The sequence below is a fragment of the Apaloderma vittatum genome, unplaced genomic scaffold (assembly GCF_000703405.1).
Source record: "Apaloderma vittatum isolate BGI_N311 unplaced genomic scaffold, ASM70340v1 scaffold11553, whole genome shotgun sequence".
Classification (NCBI taxonomy): domain Eukaryota; kingdom Metazoa; phylum Chordata; class Aves; order Trogoniformes; family Trogonidae; genus Apaloderma; species Apaloderma vittatum.
Genome location: NW_009708624.1, coordinates 4,635 through 20,187, shown reverse-complemented (window position 1 = coordinate 20,187; position 15,553 = coordinate 4,635). Strand labels below are relative to the sequence as shown.

Sequence of the window (15,553 nt, the reverse complement as noted above, 5' to 3'; positions counted from 1 at the left end):
AGCATTGGAATGGGTTGCCAAGAGAGGTGGTGGATATGTTTAAAAAATGATTGGATGTGGCACTTCAGGAGATGGTTTAGTGTTAGGGTGGTGTAGGGCTGTAGATTGGACTTGATGATCTTAAGGTCCTTTCCAACGTTTGTGATTCTATGATTCTAATGTATTTGCTATGTGGAGGAAATGTGATGCTGATCTAGTGAACAACTGAATATTTCCTCACATCTGATTTCATGTTCTTCTCCTAAACAGGTTAGTCACTAAAACCAGAATGTTTCTTTTTTGCCTCAGCAGAATCTCTTGAGGTTTTAAGCTTTTAAATTTGAAACAAACACAAAAGCTGTGAATGAAAACTGTAAGTTCTTGATCGAATGTCTTGGTTTTCCTTGCAGACACTGTACGGGAAACAACAGCAGCTCAGCAGGCACTGTTGGTGGCTAAAAACATTGACTTATTTCCAACAAATCAAGAACGTTTTACTGAAGGAAACATAGATGTGTGGTGGATTGTTCATGATGGTGGTATGCTGATGTTACTGCCTTTTCTCCTTCGACAGCACAAGGCAAGGACAACAGAAAATGGCTGGGATTTAATTTTCTAGTAAAGAATAATTCTAAGGTTTTCTAATCACTCTTTCACCTTGATAGTTATGCATGGTGATAGCAATCACTGTGTTACACATTATAACTGTTTATATTTTTGATAGGTTTGGAGAAAATGTAAAATGCGTATCTTCACTGTTGCTCAAATGGATGATAATAGCATTCAAATGAAGAAGGATCTTCAAATGTTCTTATATCATCTTAGACTGAATGCTGAAGTGGAAGTTGTTGAAATGGTATGTTATTGCATATTTTTCAGGTGCCATTGAGACTGGACTCAGGGAAATGGATATAGTACTTTTGAAACTAAGAGCTGTTAGCCCAAATACAAAACCAGAACTCCCACCAAGAAAAATAATGTGTTTTTTTTAAAACAATGTTATCGTATGTCACAATGATAATGCATGTGGTAGTGAATTCAATGGTTTTGTAAAATAGAGTTGAGACCTACTTTATTTATGACAACTAATCCATAGAGATCGTTCATTCAGGAATGAGGAAGCTTGAATTTTTAGTAGACAGTGACATGGAAAGCCGAAGAGGCTTGAAGTAATAAGCCATGGCATCCGGCATGAGGGAGGATGAACATGTCCATCTAATCCAACAGATCTATGTATGGAATAAGGAATCCCTAGGCCCCCGTGAGAGTGTGTCATTTTTTTCCGACATTGTCAGTCTCTTTAGCTTAGATTCACGAATTTAGCTCTTTAGATTCACGAGTCAAAGGTAATTTTTTTTTTCCCCTGCAATTCAAAAGTAACTTTTTTCCCTTTAAAAATACTGGCCATAAGCTGCTAAAGAGAAAGGCCTCAAGCTGTAGTCTGCCTAGACACGCTTTTTTGGGAACTAAGGAGAAACTCCATTTCTAGTACTCAAAGGTGGTTAGCGTGATGTCCAAAGACACACCCCACACACACCAAAAAAAACCCAACAGAGAAAGAAAACAGAGGAGAAACAACAAAAAAAACCTACAAAAAACCTCAAAATGGGATGAAGGTGAATCAACTGATTCAGAACTTACACCGCTACCAGTTGCTGGAAAAAACAAAACCAGCCCAAAAGATTTATCATACTATTAGGTCCTAAAGCAAATTTTAAGAATCATTTAAATTGCTTATGGAAAAAAATTATGTATGAAAAATTTGATTAGCATTTTGAACTAGGAAATAAGATAAATACTTCAAACACTTTTTTTTTTTTTTTTTTGCTTGGTGTACTGAAAGCTAAAATGCTGTGGCCTGTGCAGGTTAAAGAAGGCAGAGTGCCATAAAAAAGGCTCAGCTTTGGTTAGTTTTCAAGTAAAAGACACAAAAACAATATTGGAAGCACAATTTATTCTTTTCTTATGTGTGTCATGTGTGCACACATGCTCAGAAGGTGCTTTCAACCCTTCCTCAACAGCCTAGCTGGAACAGAACAATGGAAAATCTGTCCTAGATACCTCAAATTTATGTAAAAATCCGTTACGTTCCACTCAGAAAAGGCGGCCAAGTCTCGTGATGATCGGTCAAGTACATGACACATTACAGCAAGCAATATAATATGACTTAATGATAACAAGGAAATTTGTTATACAACAAACTACAGCAAACCATATGTTATGCCTTCCATTAACAATAAGGGAAAAGGACATATAAAAAATAACAAGCAGTACTATACTTAACAATTACAAGAAAGAAACTAAGTACAAACTAAGCAAACAATATGATGGGCCTTGTGCTGCTTAGATAAAGAGGGAGAGCAAGGAGGGAGGAGAGAGAAGTGTGTGTATGTGAGTAAGAAGGGAGGAGGGAGAGGTGGAGGTTGGAAGAGAGAGACAGAGATCACTGACCTGGGTTCCTGCATTGGGCCCTCCAGTGAGGGTTCAAGGATGTATCTGTCATCTTCTCCATTTCTTCTTTCTCTTCTGCTTTTTTGCTTTATCCCACCTCAATTTATACACACTTTTCTACATGCTAACTTTTAATACGTATGGGGAGGAGTAATGCACTTCATGGGATGCACAGTCATGATAATCTTCATTAGCATATTATTCATTAGCCAGGCAGCTATCCATGGGAGATAAGCTGCGAGGCAAGGCTGTCTTGCCTTCACAACACGCTGTCCCTCATGCATATTTGGCACCAAGGCCATTTGAGACATCTGTCTCCTGCTTAGCCTTTTCAGCTCTTTATACCTGTCTCCCACATACTATTTGGCACTTATCAGTTCACCACATCACATTGATATTGGTGTGGTAGGATAGCTCATTATACGAGATTGCTGTTTGAAGATAAAGTTTTGAGAATGAGGACAGAAAGGCTGTTCAATTATGTGCTTGAGGTTATTCTAGTGCCAGGACTGAATGAGTGTGGTACGCTGTCTAAACATCGTTCTTTTGAGTAGTGTTTTCTTTTGATGTTTCTAATGTCAGTCTATTTCTTTTGCAGTTTGAAAATGATATTTCTGCATTCACATATGAGAAGACACTTATGATGGAACAACGATCTCAGATGTTAAAACAGATGCAGCTATCAAAGAATGAACGGGAAAGAGAGGTAGGGACTTTGGCTTGGCAAAATGTTCTGTGAAAAATCCGAAAATAGTTATTTCTTGGCTATGGCTTCTAATTAGTTTCTAATTAGGTAAAAGCTTTTATAAATACATTCTTTGTTAGTTTCTCAGCAGCAAGTTTCACTTGCAAGATTAAAATAATGTAACAAAAAAAATCCGTTATTTGAGCAGCTGAGTTTTCCTGTGCTTGTTAAGATCAGTGCACGTATTTACCAGCAAAACCTTTGGATGTTAGTGTGGAATGTCCACCAATAATTGTAACTCATTTTATACCTGAACTTTTGTGGTGTTAATCCTACAAATCCATGTTGTTTTCTCTGCTTCACTCCCTCCCACTTTTTTTTCCCATCTCCTTATTTATTCTTTTTTTCATTTCACAAGATTTTTTTTAAGTTCCTAAAGAAGCCTTATATTGTTACAACAATATCCTGCTATAAATCCTCTTCTCATATGTCTCATGGTAGTTTTCTTTTGATCTGAGTCTGCCCAACATCTCTTTAGTAAAAACTAAGCTCCCCTTTTGCTCCTTACTCAGTGTTTTTGAAGTTTTTTTGTTTCTTTATTAACACTAGCATTTTTCCAGTGGAGTAATTAATTAATCTTCAGTAGGCTTTTAGGGATTTAATCTCCTCATGAATGCTTTACAAATAACCCAGGGATGTAAGGCTGTGTATTCTGTAGTGTATAAATTGTAGTGGAGACAAAATAGTTCTGTGAGGTAGTTGAAATCTGTACTACTTCAGAGTGTTATTTGCCTGGAAATTTTTATTTCTTTCTTCTCCCTCCACCTCATATTGTGTGGGACATTTATTTTTTTTTGTTTAATTACTCTCTTTCGTCTGAATGTAATCATCACCATTGTGGCTTCAGTTTGATCCTTTGTATCAAGCAGAGTAAAATCTGAGATGTCTTAATCTACCTCGTTCTTTCAGATTTTTGTCAGAAAATGTTGATTTAGTTATGCCTTCACTTTCGCAAGAGCTACAAGTTGAGTAGGTATACTCAGTGTGTCAGACTCTTTCTTAATCTAGTAATTTTCTCTTAAATGAGCTGAGCAGCTCTCTCCAGTTTCATGATAACCTTCAAAATATTTCTCTCATTAGTATCACTAGTTCAGATTAGCATTGCTTTTGTTTTTATTATCTGTTTCTAGACATTCAAATATAACCGCGATATTTCAGCTTTGAATGGTGCTTGTAGTTTTGTTTCCTGTTACCACCAAGAAAGTGTTTTAACCTAACTTTTGTGCTTGTACCTCTTCAAATGAGGTTCAGACCTTTGCAAAGAGGAGAGTTTGATTTTGCATAGTGTTCTTTTGCCGTTTCCTTTATAGGCATGCTCTTATTCCCAAGAATTCACCTTTATTGTACCCTCTTTTGTCACTTTATTAAATGGAACTTTATTTGATCTTGCCCCTGGGTTTTCTTGTGGAACTGGAACATAGGAACTTGTCAGATTTTTGTTTCCTTTTTTGAGAAACTTCCTTGACTTGCTTCTGTTCAACTGTAAATATACCACATGCCTGCAAAGTACAAGATCTGCGGACTTAGGTACAACTGTCAAACACATTTGTAGTGCTGCAAAGATAAAAGAAAATGTAGACCCTCATTCACTTCCTTGCTGTGCTTCCTTGTGGGTGGCTTCCTTCTCTGTCAAGTCCTGACTAATGTCTCTTAGGCCAGGTAGTAATATTATTGGAACTTTGACAAGGCAGTCATCTATCTCACCACCACTTTGGGTTGGGTTTGCACAATGCAAGTGCTATTGTGCAGATTGCAGCTACTACGTAAGATTGACAGAAATGTGGGTGCATCTTAGTGAGGAGCACAATTATGTTTTGTCAATCACTGGGAAATAAATCAGTGTTTAGAGTCACCAGGCAGCTTTCTCATCTGCTTATTTTTTCCATACTTTTGATTTTAACTGAATCATCTCAATTCATCTGAATCATCACACGTATGAAGGGATATGACCCTCACAAATAATTGAATATTTCAAGTTCCCATATAGACTAAAGTATTCAGTACACTTTGTGTTTTCACAAATCTTCATAAAGAGACTTCATAATTAACTCCTGAATGCGTCAAAAAGAGCCCCATAGAATATATGAACAAATGGCATGTCTGTGAAGACAAACCAAGTTTGTAACAAGCTACAATACCAAATCTCATCTATTTAAATGAAGACCATTTTTATTTTGAATAATTTGATCATTACTTTTTTCTGTAGAGTGTTGTGGGGGGTTTTTTTGTCATTGGTAACTGTTTTATCCCAGATTCAGAGCATCACTGATGAGTCTCGAGGCTCAATCAGAAGAAAAAGCTGCTCCAGTCCACAGTCCATTGGCCAAGATGCACAGGCAGTGCTGACTAATGATTATCAAGAGGAGGAGGTAGTTGAACATACTATTGACTAGATATATTTTCCCATTGCAACACTTGAAATGCCACTACTGTAAACTGAATGACAAGTGTTTCTGAGAGTGATTGTTTTTCTTAGAAGTCAGAAGCAAAGATACTTCTCTACCTTCTATTTCTTAAAGTCTTAATACGGGGCGTTTCATTGATGAGCATATTTCGCAAAACATTGCCTTCCTTGATAGTTCCTGTATTGAAGTGCTGGAGCTTCTTGGAGACCATATAGATATAACAGAGCTCTTGAAAGAGAATTATATTCTTATTGTCAATCCATTATTAACCCATAAATGTCATTATTACTTTCTACATGGTGAGTTTGAAAGGAAATGGACTGATGTGATCAATGTTTTTGGTGTGCACTTGAAGTGTTGCTCATATATAAGTATGTGTAGCCTAGTTTGTAGAAATGCTGTGTACCTTTGTGTTTCCCTTTCTTCATGAAGTATGAGAAGAACATGTTGTATTCCATGTAATTAATTTGGTGTCAATATAGCACTAACAAATATGTGCTCTTGTTGTCTGCATTTTTATAAACATGTGCTATAGGTACTGAATTCCTCTTGGTCTCATTGTCTTTTGAAAAATGGTGAACTTTCTTCCATCAATGCACAGATGTATTGAACTCCTCTTCCAGTTGTTAGCTTCACATTTTAGTTCATTGGATGCTGCTCTATGGCACATACAGTGTCTGCATGTATTTGTTAGCTTTTTCTATTCTTGTGATAGAGTTGTATTCACAGTGACTCCTAATTCATAGTCTTTACTCTTGATTTAATCTTTTGAGGAGATGTGAAGACTATCAAACAAATAGATCTTTATATGAAGCTCAGAATTGAACTCTAGAATTTGAGAATTCTCAAGGGTAAGGACTAGGGAAATAATTTAGGAAAATTACAAAAGTGTTTTAAACCGGCTGCATTTACAGATTGTGAACCGCTAGGAGAATTGGTGTTCAGATACAGAAAGCAGTTTTCTTATCTGCTTGGATTTTGTTCATGCTTTAGATTGTGACCTGAATGAAATTCATTCTTCTGAATCATGGCATATATGGAGGGATACAGACATCACTAACATGTGAATAATTGAGTACCCAAATGGAACAGGAGCTTCAATTCATAATTTAACATAGCTCTGAAAAGAATCAGAATCATAGAATGGCCTGGACTGGAAGGGACCTTAGAGATCATTTAATCCAACCTCCCTGTCATGGCCAGGGGCACCACCTCTCGACTAGATGAGGCTGCACATGGGGAAAGACTTCAGAACTGCTAAAGATACTAAAACCAAAGAAGCTTAAAAATACCCAAACAAGCAAAAAAACCACACAACCCCCCCCCAACACTTCCCCTGAAACAAAACACCTCAAAACATCCCAAAATGCAAAAGCAATCCTTCCCTCATACCAATTCACTTAAAATCCTGAGTCTAAGGTACTACATTTGTGTTGGTTTTGATGGAAATCCAGAAACCTGGACAAAGTATTACGAGGGAAAGTAAGTAAATAACATTTGTTAAATATTTCTTCCTTCTTTCCTCAAGAGGAGCAAGGGAGAGCAAAATGAAGAGCACAGAAATGCGTATGTATATGGGAATAATACTGTGTTCTTAAAGTTGTGATTTCAGCTTCTGCTCTTATAAGGGAAGAGAAGTCCCTTCATGGTTAAATTGATTTGTTTTGTTATGTAATATGCACTTGTATGCATAAATAATCTAATGGAACATAGCTATCCTTCAAATCATGCAGTCCAAGGTTGTGTTACTGGGGTCATGAGTCATATTGGTGGTTCAGCTAAAGGCATTTGAAATGGCTACTGTTTAGGACAATATCTGAAAAAATAACAAATGTTTCACTGGCAAACCCCAGGTGTTAATAAAGTACTCTCAGGATGGATTCAACCTCACTTCAGTTCATTACAAAACTAATGTCCCAGGCCAGATAAAATCATGCAAATATAAATGGATAAATGCATTTTTACAGGCAGTTGTATTTCATGCTGAAGTCAACACAGTCTTGTATTTGTTAACAAAGTAAGGTGCATTATTCTGTATATTCTTCTGTTACACAGCTGTGAAATTCTGTCTCACAATTTTAATAACATGTAATCTAGAAATGCTCTTTTTGGCTGAATCTTAGGGTGATTGTTTGTTTTGTGCCAGGCTCAGCTGATCCATGACAGAAACACTGCCTCTCACTCAGCTCCAGCAGTTAAAGCAAGTGTGGCTGCTGCTGTGCCGGAAAAAGTGCAAATGACCTGGACTAAAGAAAAGTTTGTAACTGAAAAGCATAAAACCAAAGATTCAAATGTGTCTGGCTTTAAAGATATTTTCAACATGAAGCCGTAAGTATACATTTGGTGTTCAGAGTTTTGTATTTGATTGTGTGTATTTCAGTGGTTTTTGTGGATTGATTTTTCTGGGTTTTTTTCAGGTTTTTATGTTTTTTAAGAGGTTCTGGCCTATTGAAAGTTGAGTACAAACACTGTCTTTCCATGCACTTAAACTCCATCCTTATGAAACTAGCATGGACTTGGGTAGTACAACAATGACTTAAAAGAGTCATTCACAAGAGTGTTGTGAATAAAGCTTAAATATGACAGACTTCCGCCTGTAACTCCTAGATTGCATCAGAAAGTGTATGTATTAAAATGCTTGATAGTGACTTTTTATTTTTCTATCTTCCTGTGGATAACAAATAACTCTGTATCATTTCCCCATCTCATTTATTGTATTTTGGGGTGGAGGGAGTACCACAGAAGCACATCAACTTTTTCAAAACATTTAACTTATATTTTGCTTTCTGGGTGGAGTTTTTTTTTTTGGTTTGTTGGTTTTGGAGTGGTTTTGGCGGTTTTTGTTTGTTTTGTTGTTGTTTTTGTGGGGTTTTTTGTTTTGGGTTTTTTGGGGGGGAAGTTTTGATTTCTGTGCTTTTTTTTTAAACAGACATTTAGCCCTCATCCTGTAAATTAAAGCAATATAAAATTTATGCTTCTATGGTGTAGCTTGTTATATTAAGTGTTGAAATATTCCTTGATGTCTTTTTCTTAAAGAGAAGTCATAGAATCGTAGAATCATAGAATTGTATCAGCTGGAAGAGACGTAGAAGATTGAGTCCAGCCTTTGTCCCAGCCCTATCAACCTACTAAACAATTCACTCCAAGGCAACATCCATCCTTCTCTTAAACACCACAAGGGACGGTGACTCAACCAACTCCCTGGGCAGCCTGTTCGAATGGCTGACAACCCTTTCAGTAGAGAAATTCTTCCTAATATCTAACCTGAACCTCCCCTGGTGCAATTTAAATCCATTTCGCCTCCTCCTTGAACTCTCCACAAGGGAGAATAGACCAACCCCTGCCTCTGTACAACCTCCCTTCAGGTAGTTGTAGAGAGCCATGAGGTCTCCCCTCAATTTCCTCTTCTTTAGGCTAAACAGCCCCAGATCCCTCAGACTTTCCTCATACGACTTGTGTTCTAAGCCCTTTACCAGCTTGGCAGCCCACCTCTGTACCCCCTCCAGCACCTCAATGTCCCTCTTGTAGTGAGGGGCCTAAAACTGGATGCAGTACTCAAGGTGAGGCTCAACAAAGCTGAGTAGAGGGGCATGATCACCTCCCTGCTTCTGCTCACTTCATTATTTGTGATACAGGCCAGGATGCTGTTGGCCTTCTTGGCCACCTGGGCACACTGCTGGCTCATTTTCAGCTGGCCATCTGTTAACACTCCCAAATCCTTCTCTGCCTGGCAGCTCTCCAGCCACTCCTCCCCAAGCCTGTAGCAATGCTGGAGGTTGTTGTGGCCAAAGTGCAGGATCCAGCATTTGGCCTCACTGAATTTCATGGAGTTGGCCTTGGCCCAGTGATCCAGCCTGTCCAGATCCCTCTGGAGAGCCTCCTTACCCTCAAGCAGATCGATGCTTCCACCCAGCCTGGTGTCATCTGCAAACTTACTGAGGGTGCACTCCATCCCCTCGTCCAAATCATTGATGAAGATGTTCAACAGGAGTGGCCCCAGTACTGAGCCCTGGAGGACACCACTTGTGACTGACCACCAACTGGATTTAACTCACTTAAGTCACTTAATAGATAAAAGTTACTTCCTGTGTCAAAGTGGAATGACAGAAAAAACATCACATTGCTTACTTCCTCATGCAAGCACACCATGCCTCTGGAAGTATGTAGTTATAAGCATGGCCTAGACTATTTTCTGCACACGCCCAGAACAAAACTGTGGATGTCAAGAAAAATTTTAATATCTAAAGGAAACAAATCCAGAGCTTCTAGACAGTGAAGTTAGAAGATACATTTAGAATTAGCACCTTAAAATACTAAATAGTTTTGTAGATTTGTTCTGAACTCTTTAGAAACAAACCGCTTGCCTTCTGCAAATTGCAAACTTCATCTTTCTTGTGCTCCAAAGTGCTGATTTTGTTCTTGGCTGCATTATACTCTAATTCTTAAGGGATTTTTTTGGTTGATATTTCCGATTACTTCTTTAGAACTGTGCAATATGCAGACTGCAGATAGTATTATGTTTAAACTAGTGTCTGTGGTTGCATTGGAAATTACAGTTCGAACTTGGTATGCCTGTTCAATATATTAACGTTGTTGAATTCAAAATGTACCTGATAGCATAAATATATTTTCTTCTGTGCATTTGCTTGCTTTCCATGTAGAGAATGGGGAAATCTGTAAGTCTAAGTTTCATTTCACTTAAGCAATGTAGACTGTGTTCCCTAGTTCTTGTGGTCCTTGCATGTTTCCTACATCATGATTTATAGTCCATGTATTCTTTTATACCTTGTTTTATGCACTGTGATTTAGCATTTTCGGTGAAAAATATTCTTCATCATGATTTGTTAAGGTTTTCTACTGAATATTATGAACTTGACATTCAAGGTAAGTCACAATACGTATTTTAATTTTCATAAGAATGTAAAACTTGACAGTATTCCTCTGCACCAGTCTAATACTTAGTTTTTTAAATAACTGCATTATAAGGTAAATATATTTTAGTTCTGGAAAATAACTCCCATTGTGATATAACTACTTGGACAATAAAGATGAATTTATTCACAGAGAGAATTTTAATTTTTCATTGAATGCCAGTTCTTGTCTCCCTTCTACCAACCCATGCATGTGGAGAAATAACATAAGTTCAGAGATACGTTGAGTATGATGGCATACAAAAATGGGACACTACATCGCTTTGTTCTTGGGTGGAACTGACTTGTGACTGCTCTGTTTTGTTTTACAGAGCCCAATATTGCATTCCTTTTGTTCATTTAACAAATTGAGCTACTTGTAAACTTAGTTTTCTTTGGGTATGATGCTCTTCTCAAGCTGCTGTTCTGCTTCTGAAAAATGAGATTCAAGTATTCTTCTGTTCCATATTACGATTTTTGGACAGTTGGTTCTTAGGGCAGATGGCTGCTGTGGTAGAAAATCCTCCAGGAGGGACTGATACTTGGTTTTAGAAATGTCATTGTCTTGGGGGAAAATGGCAGTGGGGAGAGAAAAATCAATTGAAATTGATGGGGCTGGTCTCCACTGGCCACTAAACTTCAGGCCAAATGCTTCCCCCCACCCTCTAATTTCCCCTGCAAGGTGGAGGATTAAAATAGAACATGAGACATGCTACCTCTAATAGTATCCTGTTAATGACTTTTCCCTTCATATTATAAAACCAGGAGAACACGAGTACATATGCTCCCAGCATTCTCCATCTTTCTTTATCCACCATGTTTGAATAAACCTGTATCTGGCTACTGTTCTCAACGCCACAATTATTTATATAATCTGAGAGTGGCCTCATGTTGCTGGAAGATTCTAGGATTAAGTGTTGTAGTAGTCTGAAATGACATCTGGTAGTGGAACAAAGCTGTGCATTTACTTTTTGAAATTTTGGTCTCCTAAATGTGTGGGTTTTTTTTTTGTTTGGTGGGGGGGATAGACCTCTTTAATTTCTATTGATTACTTGAGTTGAAACAGTGATGGAGTTTGTGCTTTAGTTTTGATATTGCTGTTAGTGGAATTCAAAACGTGCCAGACCTGATCAGGCACTTCAGAGGATTTCATGCTGCTACTAACTTGACAGTTCTCTCTCTGCTATAAGACATTATGTGAGCCCCACTGAGCAGGGTTTTGCTTGTATTGGGAGACCAAGACTTACAGGGATAAGAAGAGAGAAATATAAGTGTCTTATAGAAACATACCAGCATCCTTATTCTTAAGATGTTCTGTCGTCCTTCGTTTCTGAGGTTACCTTTGAAGTGACTCACTTTGCCTGTTAAGTATGTGTTTTGGGCAGCAGATCTTTTGGAGGAATGGGCTTAGGTAGAGTCTGACTATTTCTATTGCAATGTAACACATGACTCATTTCCAGTCTTGGCTAGTTTTACACAGATGGCTGTTTCTCAGTAACTGAGGAAACTATTCTTTTGTTTTGTTCTGAAGAGCAACTAAATCATCCAAGGTAGACCCTAATACAAGGAAATCTCTGAAGTCCTAGCAGTTTCTTCGTCTTGTGCACAAATTTACGATGATTATATTTCTGGATACAAGAAGGAAAGAATTAGTTAACATTGATAATTTAAAGGTAGAGGCTCAGTGTCAGTTCATTATTTGCTGCCTTACTCTTATGACCTAAAAAACTGGTAATTTTTTCGTAAATTCTATGCAGTTTCTGAAGTTTCTTCACCAGGGTTATAGTAATGTTAGAAAGTTTCCAAAGGAGCATGAGTGAAATCTTGTACTGTACAATGTAAATCCTCTAGTCCTTTCACTGCATCCTTGGAATTTCTTATACAAATCCTGTTACACTGGATTCTCAATGGTTTTGACTAAAAATTTCTATTGAAATGAGGCTTTTGGTTCATCAACTGATAATTGGAAGATTTGTGCATTTTAGCAGTCTGCTTAGAATTGCTCAAATTTCAGAGTTAAATGTTATTTTCAAGGGAAAAACACATCTTTTAAACCTAGGTATTGCATTTTCTTAAATTCATTTTGAATGTTTACAAATAGTGATGTCTATGAAAATAGTTTATTCTATTTGCTTATAGATTAAATTTATAAATTTAAGTGCATAACATATTCAGATACATAAGTATGATGACGGTGCTTTGAAATTTTTGTTTGCATTCTAGGAATCAGTCAAATGTGAGAAGAATGCACACTGCTGTGAAGCTCAATGGAGTAGTGCTTAATAAATCCCAGCATGCTCAGCTAGTTCTTCTGAATATGCCTGGACCTCCTAAAAACAGAAAAGGGGATGAAAACTGTATCCTCCTCTACATTTCTTCCATATTTCTTGAATTGGGAGTTTGATTTTTGTGATTATACTTTGTTTACTTGTCAGGATAACCTTTAGGAACTATAGTAAGCATAAGCTTGTCTTTAAGAAAAAAATTTTGATTTCGTTGTTTCAAGAATTGTTGATAGTGGTGGGTTTTGATTTGTGACTCTTGTTGGTTTTGTGGGGGGTTTTAAATTTTTTTTATTAAATTGATGTAAAGCATTCCTCAATTCTGAGCTGATTTTAAAACCTCTATTTTTATCTTTTCTGTAGTTAAGTAGGGCAGAACTAGAAATTTCCCCCAAATTAGGCCTTGCTTCCGTTTGAGCAACCAGGTGGTTTACATAATGTAGTAGTAAGCAGTGACACAAAAAAACTTCTTGATAAAAATGTTGAAATTTGGGGTTTTTTTGCATTGTATATCAGACTTTTTGAGAGATTAGGCTATTTAGTTTATTTTCTGAATAAATTCCTTAATAATATTTCAGACATGGAGTTCTTGGAGGTTCTGACAGAAGGTCTGGATAGAGTTCTTCTGGTTCGAGGCAGTGGGCGTGAAGTCATCACCATTTATTCTTAACCTGTTTGCACATTTTATTCAAACCCTTGCCCAACTCCCTTCTCCATCCCCCTCCAGGAAAAAAAACAAACAGAAAAAGCTCTACAGAGTTATTTGCCATAATTTAAACAGCTTCATTAAGAGTGCTGATGCATTGAAAATCACCTGCAAGCTGAATCTTCTGATGTGTTCTGGTTTTTCTAATAAAAATTTAAATTATATTTTAAGATAGATCTATGTAGAAAATATTTCTGTAGTGAATTAATAAATGGTTTATGGGTTAGGCTATTTATATGTAGCATATTCTGAAGCTTGTTAAACTGTGGTGAAACACAGGAAATAATTCTGTGGCATTTTTAAACATATAGAAGTGTAAGGAACTTTTATTTAGATGCAGGGCAAACATTAAAATCATCAAAAGGGAAAGGTTTTACAAAAAGCTGGCTTCCTCCCTTACAGAAATGCTGTTATACTGTTTCTGTTGGGATTAGTCCTGGTTCAGGAACCTTCATTTAGAAATGCATACAACCACTCTAATTTGTGTATCATCTGCATAAAATGTTTCCCTGAAGTTCATTATTTGCCACACTTGTTTTAAATAACATTTTTCTGTTTAAAATACTTAGGTAGCTGAAGCCTCCAGGTGACAGTAATAGTAAATTTACAAGTTGAGCTACTAGCAGTTACAATGTATTGCACACTTATGCTGGTGCTAAGAGCATACAACTCATAGAAAGGCTATCCTGCAGTAACTCTCCCATGTGTAAATATAATTGTAACAATAAACCACAGAAAGTTGATTAACAAAGTGCAGGCTCCTGTTTTCAAATATGTATATTTTGAAAATGTTGTATCTAGGTGCTGCTGTTTTAAAATCTGCTTTTCTGAACTGAAAAAGGTCTTAAGTGTTTTCCATTTGGAATTGTTGAACAATTTACCTCAGGTGCTCACTAGAAGTTTCGAGCTTCTGTCAGAATTCTACCTCTTTTCAGACACTGCTTAGTTTTGTAAATGTTGTTTAAGACCTGAAGTGTTTATTTGGTATCAGAAGATTTTTCTACTTGAAAGATAATGTTTTTATAAAAGAATAGTTTATATATGTTTAAATAAAAACAATCACCATCTTTTGCTCAGACTGGGACACAAGTGATGCAAGGCCCAAATACCCAAGTATCTTGACTAGGTTCAAGGCCAGTGCTTTTATCATAGTTCTGTCAGGCAATTATAAACAGCCCTGTGGTTTGATGCACAGTAACAGAGGGAACACAGAAAAGAAATCAGATGACCCAGTGAACTTCAGATGGCTTTTAAACTCCACTGGGGCACACCAAAAGTCACATGGAAAGGCATGCTAAACCTAGAAGGCATGTATAGGCTCTTGGGTGTGAGTGTAGGTTTAGTCTTGGGCTAGATAACTTTAGTGGCTTATGTTAAGAGTAATAGATACTTGATCTGAGTGGGTCTGTGGAAGGACTGTCCATGGAACGTGCAGACCAGCACTAATATTCCTTCGTGGTACCTCCTCTGTATGAGCAATCACTATATGTTTGCAAATACAGAGCTTTGCTCTCTCTTATTTTTTACATATTCAGTGAAGTGTGATTGAACTGAGAAAGCACAGATGACCAGTCTTAGTGGTTCTCTGGAAAAGCTGTCCAGGAAAGGTACAGGCCAGCATGAACATTCCTTCCAGGCACATTCTCTGTGGAAGCAATCGCTGATGATTGGGGATTTTAGAGATAGGCTCCAAAATTGGGAAGCTTGGCTCTGGCTGCAATTTTATATATTCAGTGAAGGATAGCTCAAATCCTTTATGTCAGTGTGTCTGTGAAGGGCTGTCCAGGGAAGGTGGAGGCCAGCACTAGCATTCCTTGCTGGCACCTTATCTGTGGGAATAATCACTGCACATTGACTGTTGTGGATATATGCTTAAAAATTAGGGAGCTTGTCTCTCTCTGGAATTTTATATATTTCAGTGAAGGGTAATTTGGGTGAGAGAGCTCGGATCCTTTATGTTAGGGATTCTGTGGGGAATTTGCAGGCCAGCACTAGCATTCCTTGTCTTCTCTATGGGAGTAAATGCTGGACGTTCGCTCTTTTGAATATGGGCTCAAAAATTAGGGAGCTCTTCT

The 15,553-nt window shown here is 37.4% G+C and overlaps 1 protein-coding gene across 1 annotated transcript; it reads left to right on the top strand.

Annotated features, from left to right (window-relative positions):
- Nucleotides 1–389: 389 nt before the first annotated feature.
- On the top strand, nt 390–13,461 carry LOC104271829 (solute carrier family 12 member 7-like; the record flags this gene model as incomplete). The annotated part of the gene is made up of 6 exons (XM_009866627.1): nt 390–559; nt 704–835; nt 3,029–3,136; nt 7,727–7,908; nt 12,714–12,847; nt 13,351–13,461. Coding segments are annotated over 6 exons (818 nt in total), but the record flags the coding sequence as incomplete, so codon positions are not given.
- Between the last annotated feature and the right edge of the window lie 2,092 nt (nt 13,462–15,553).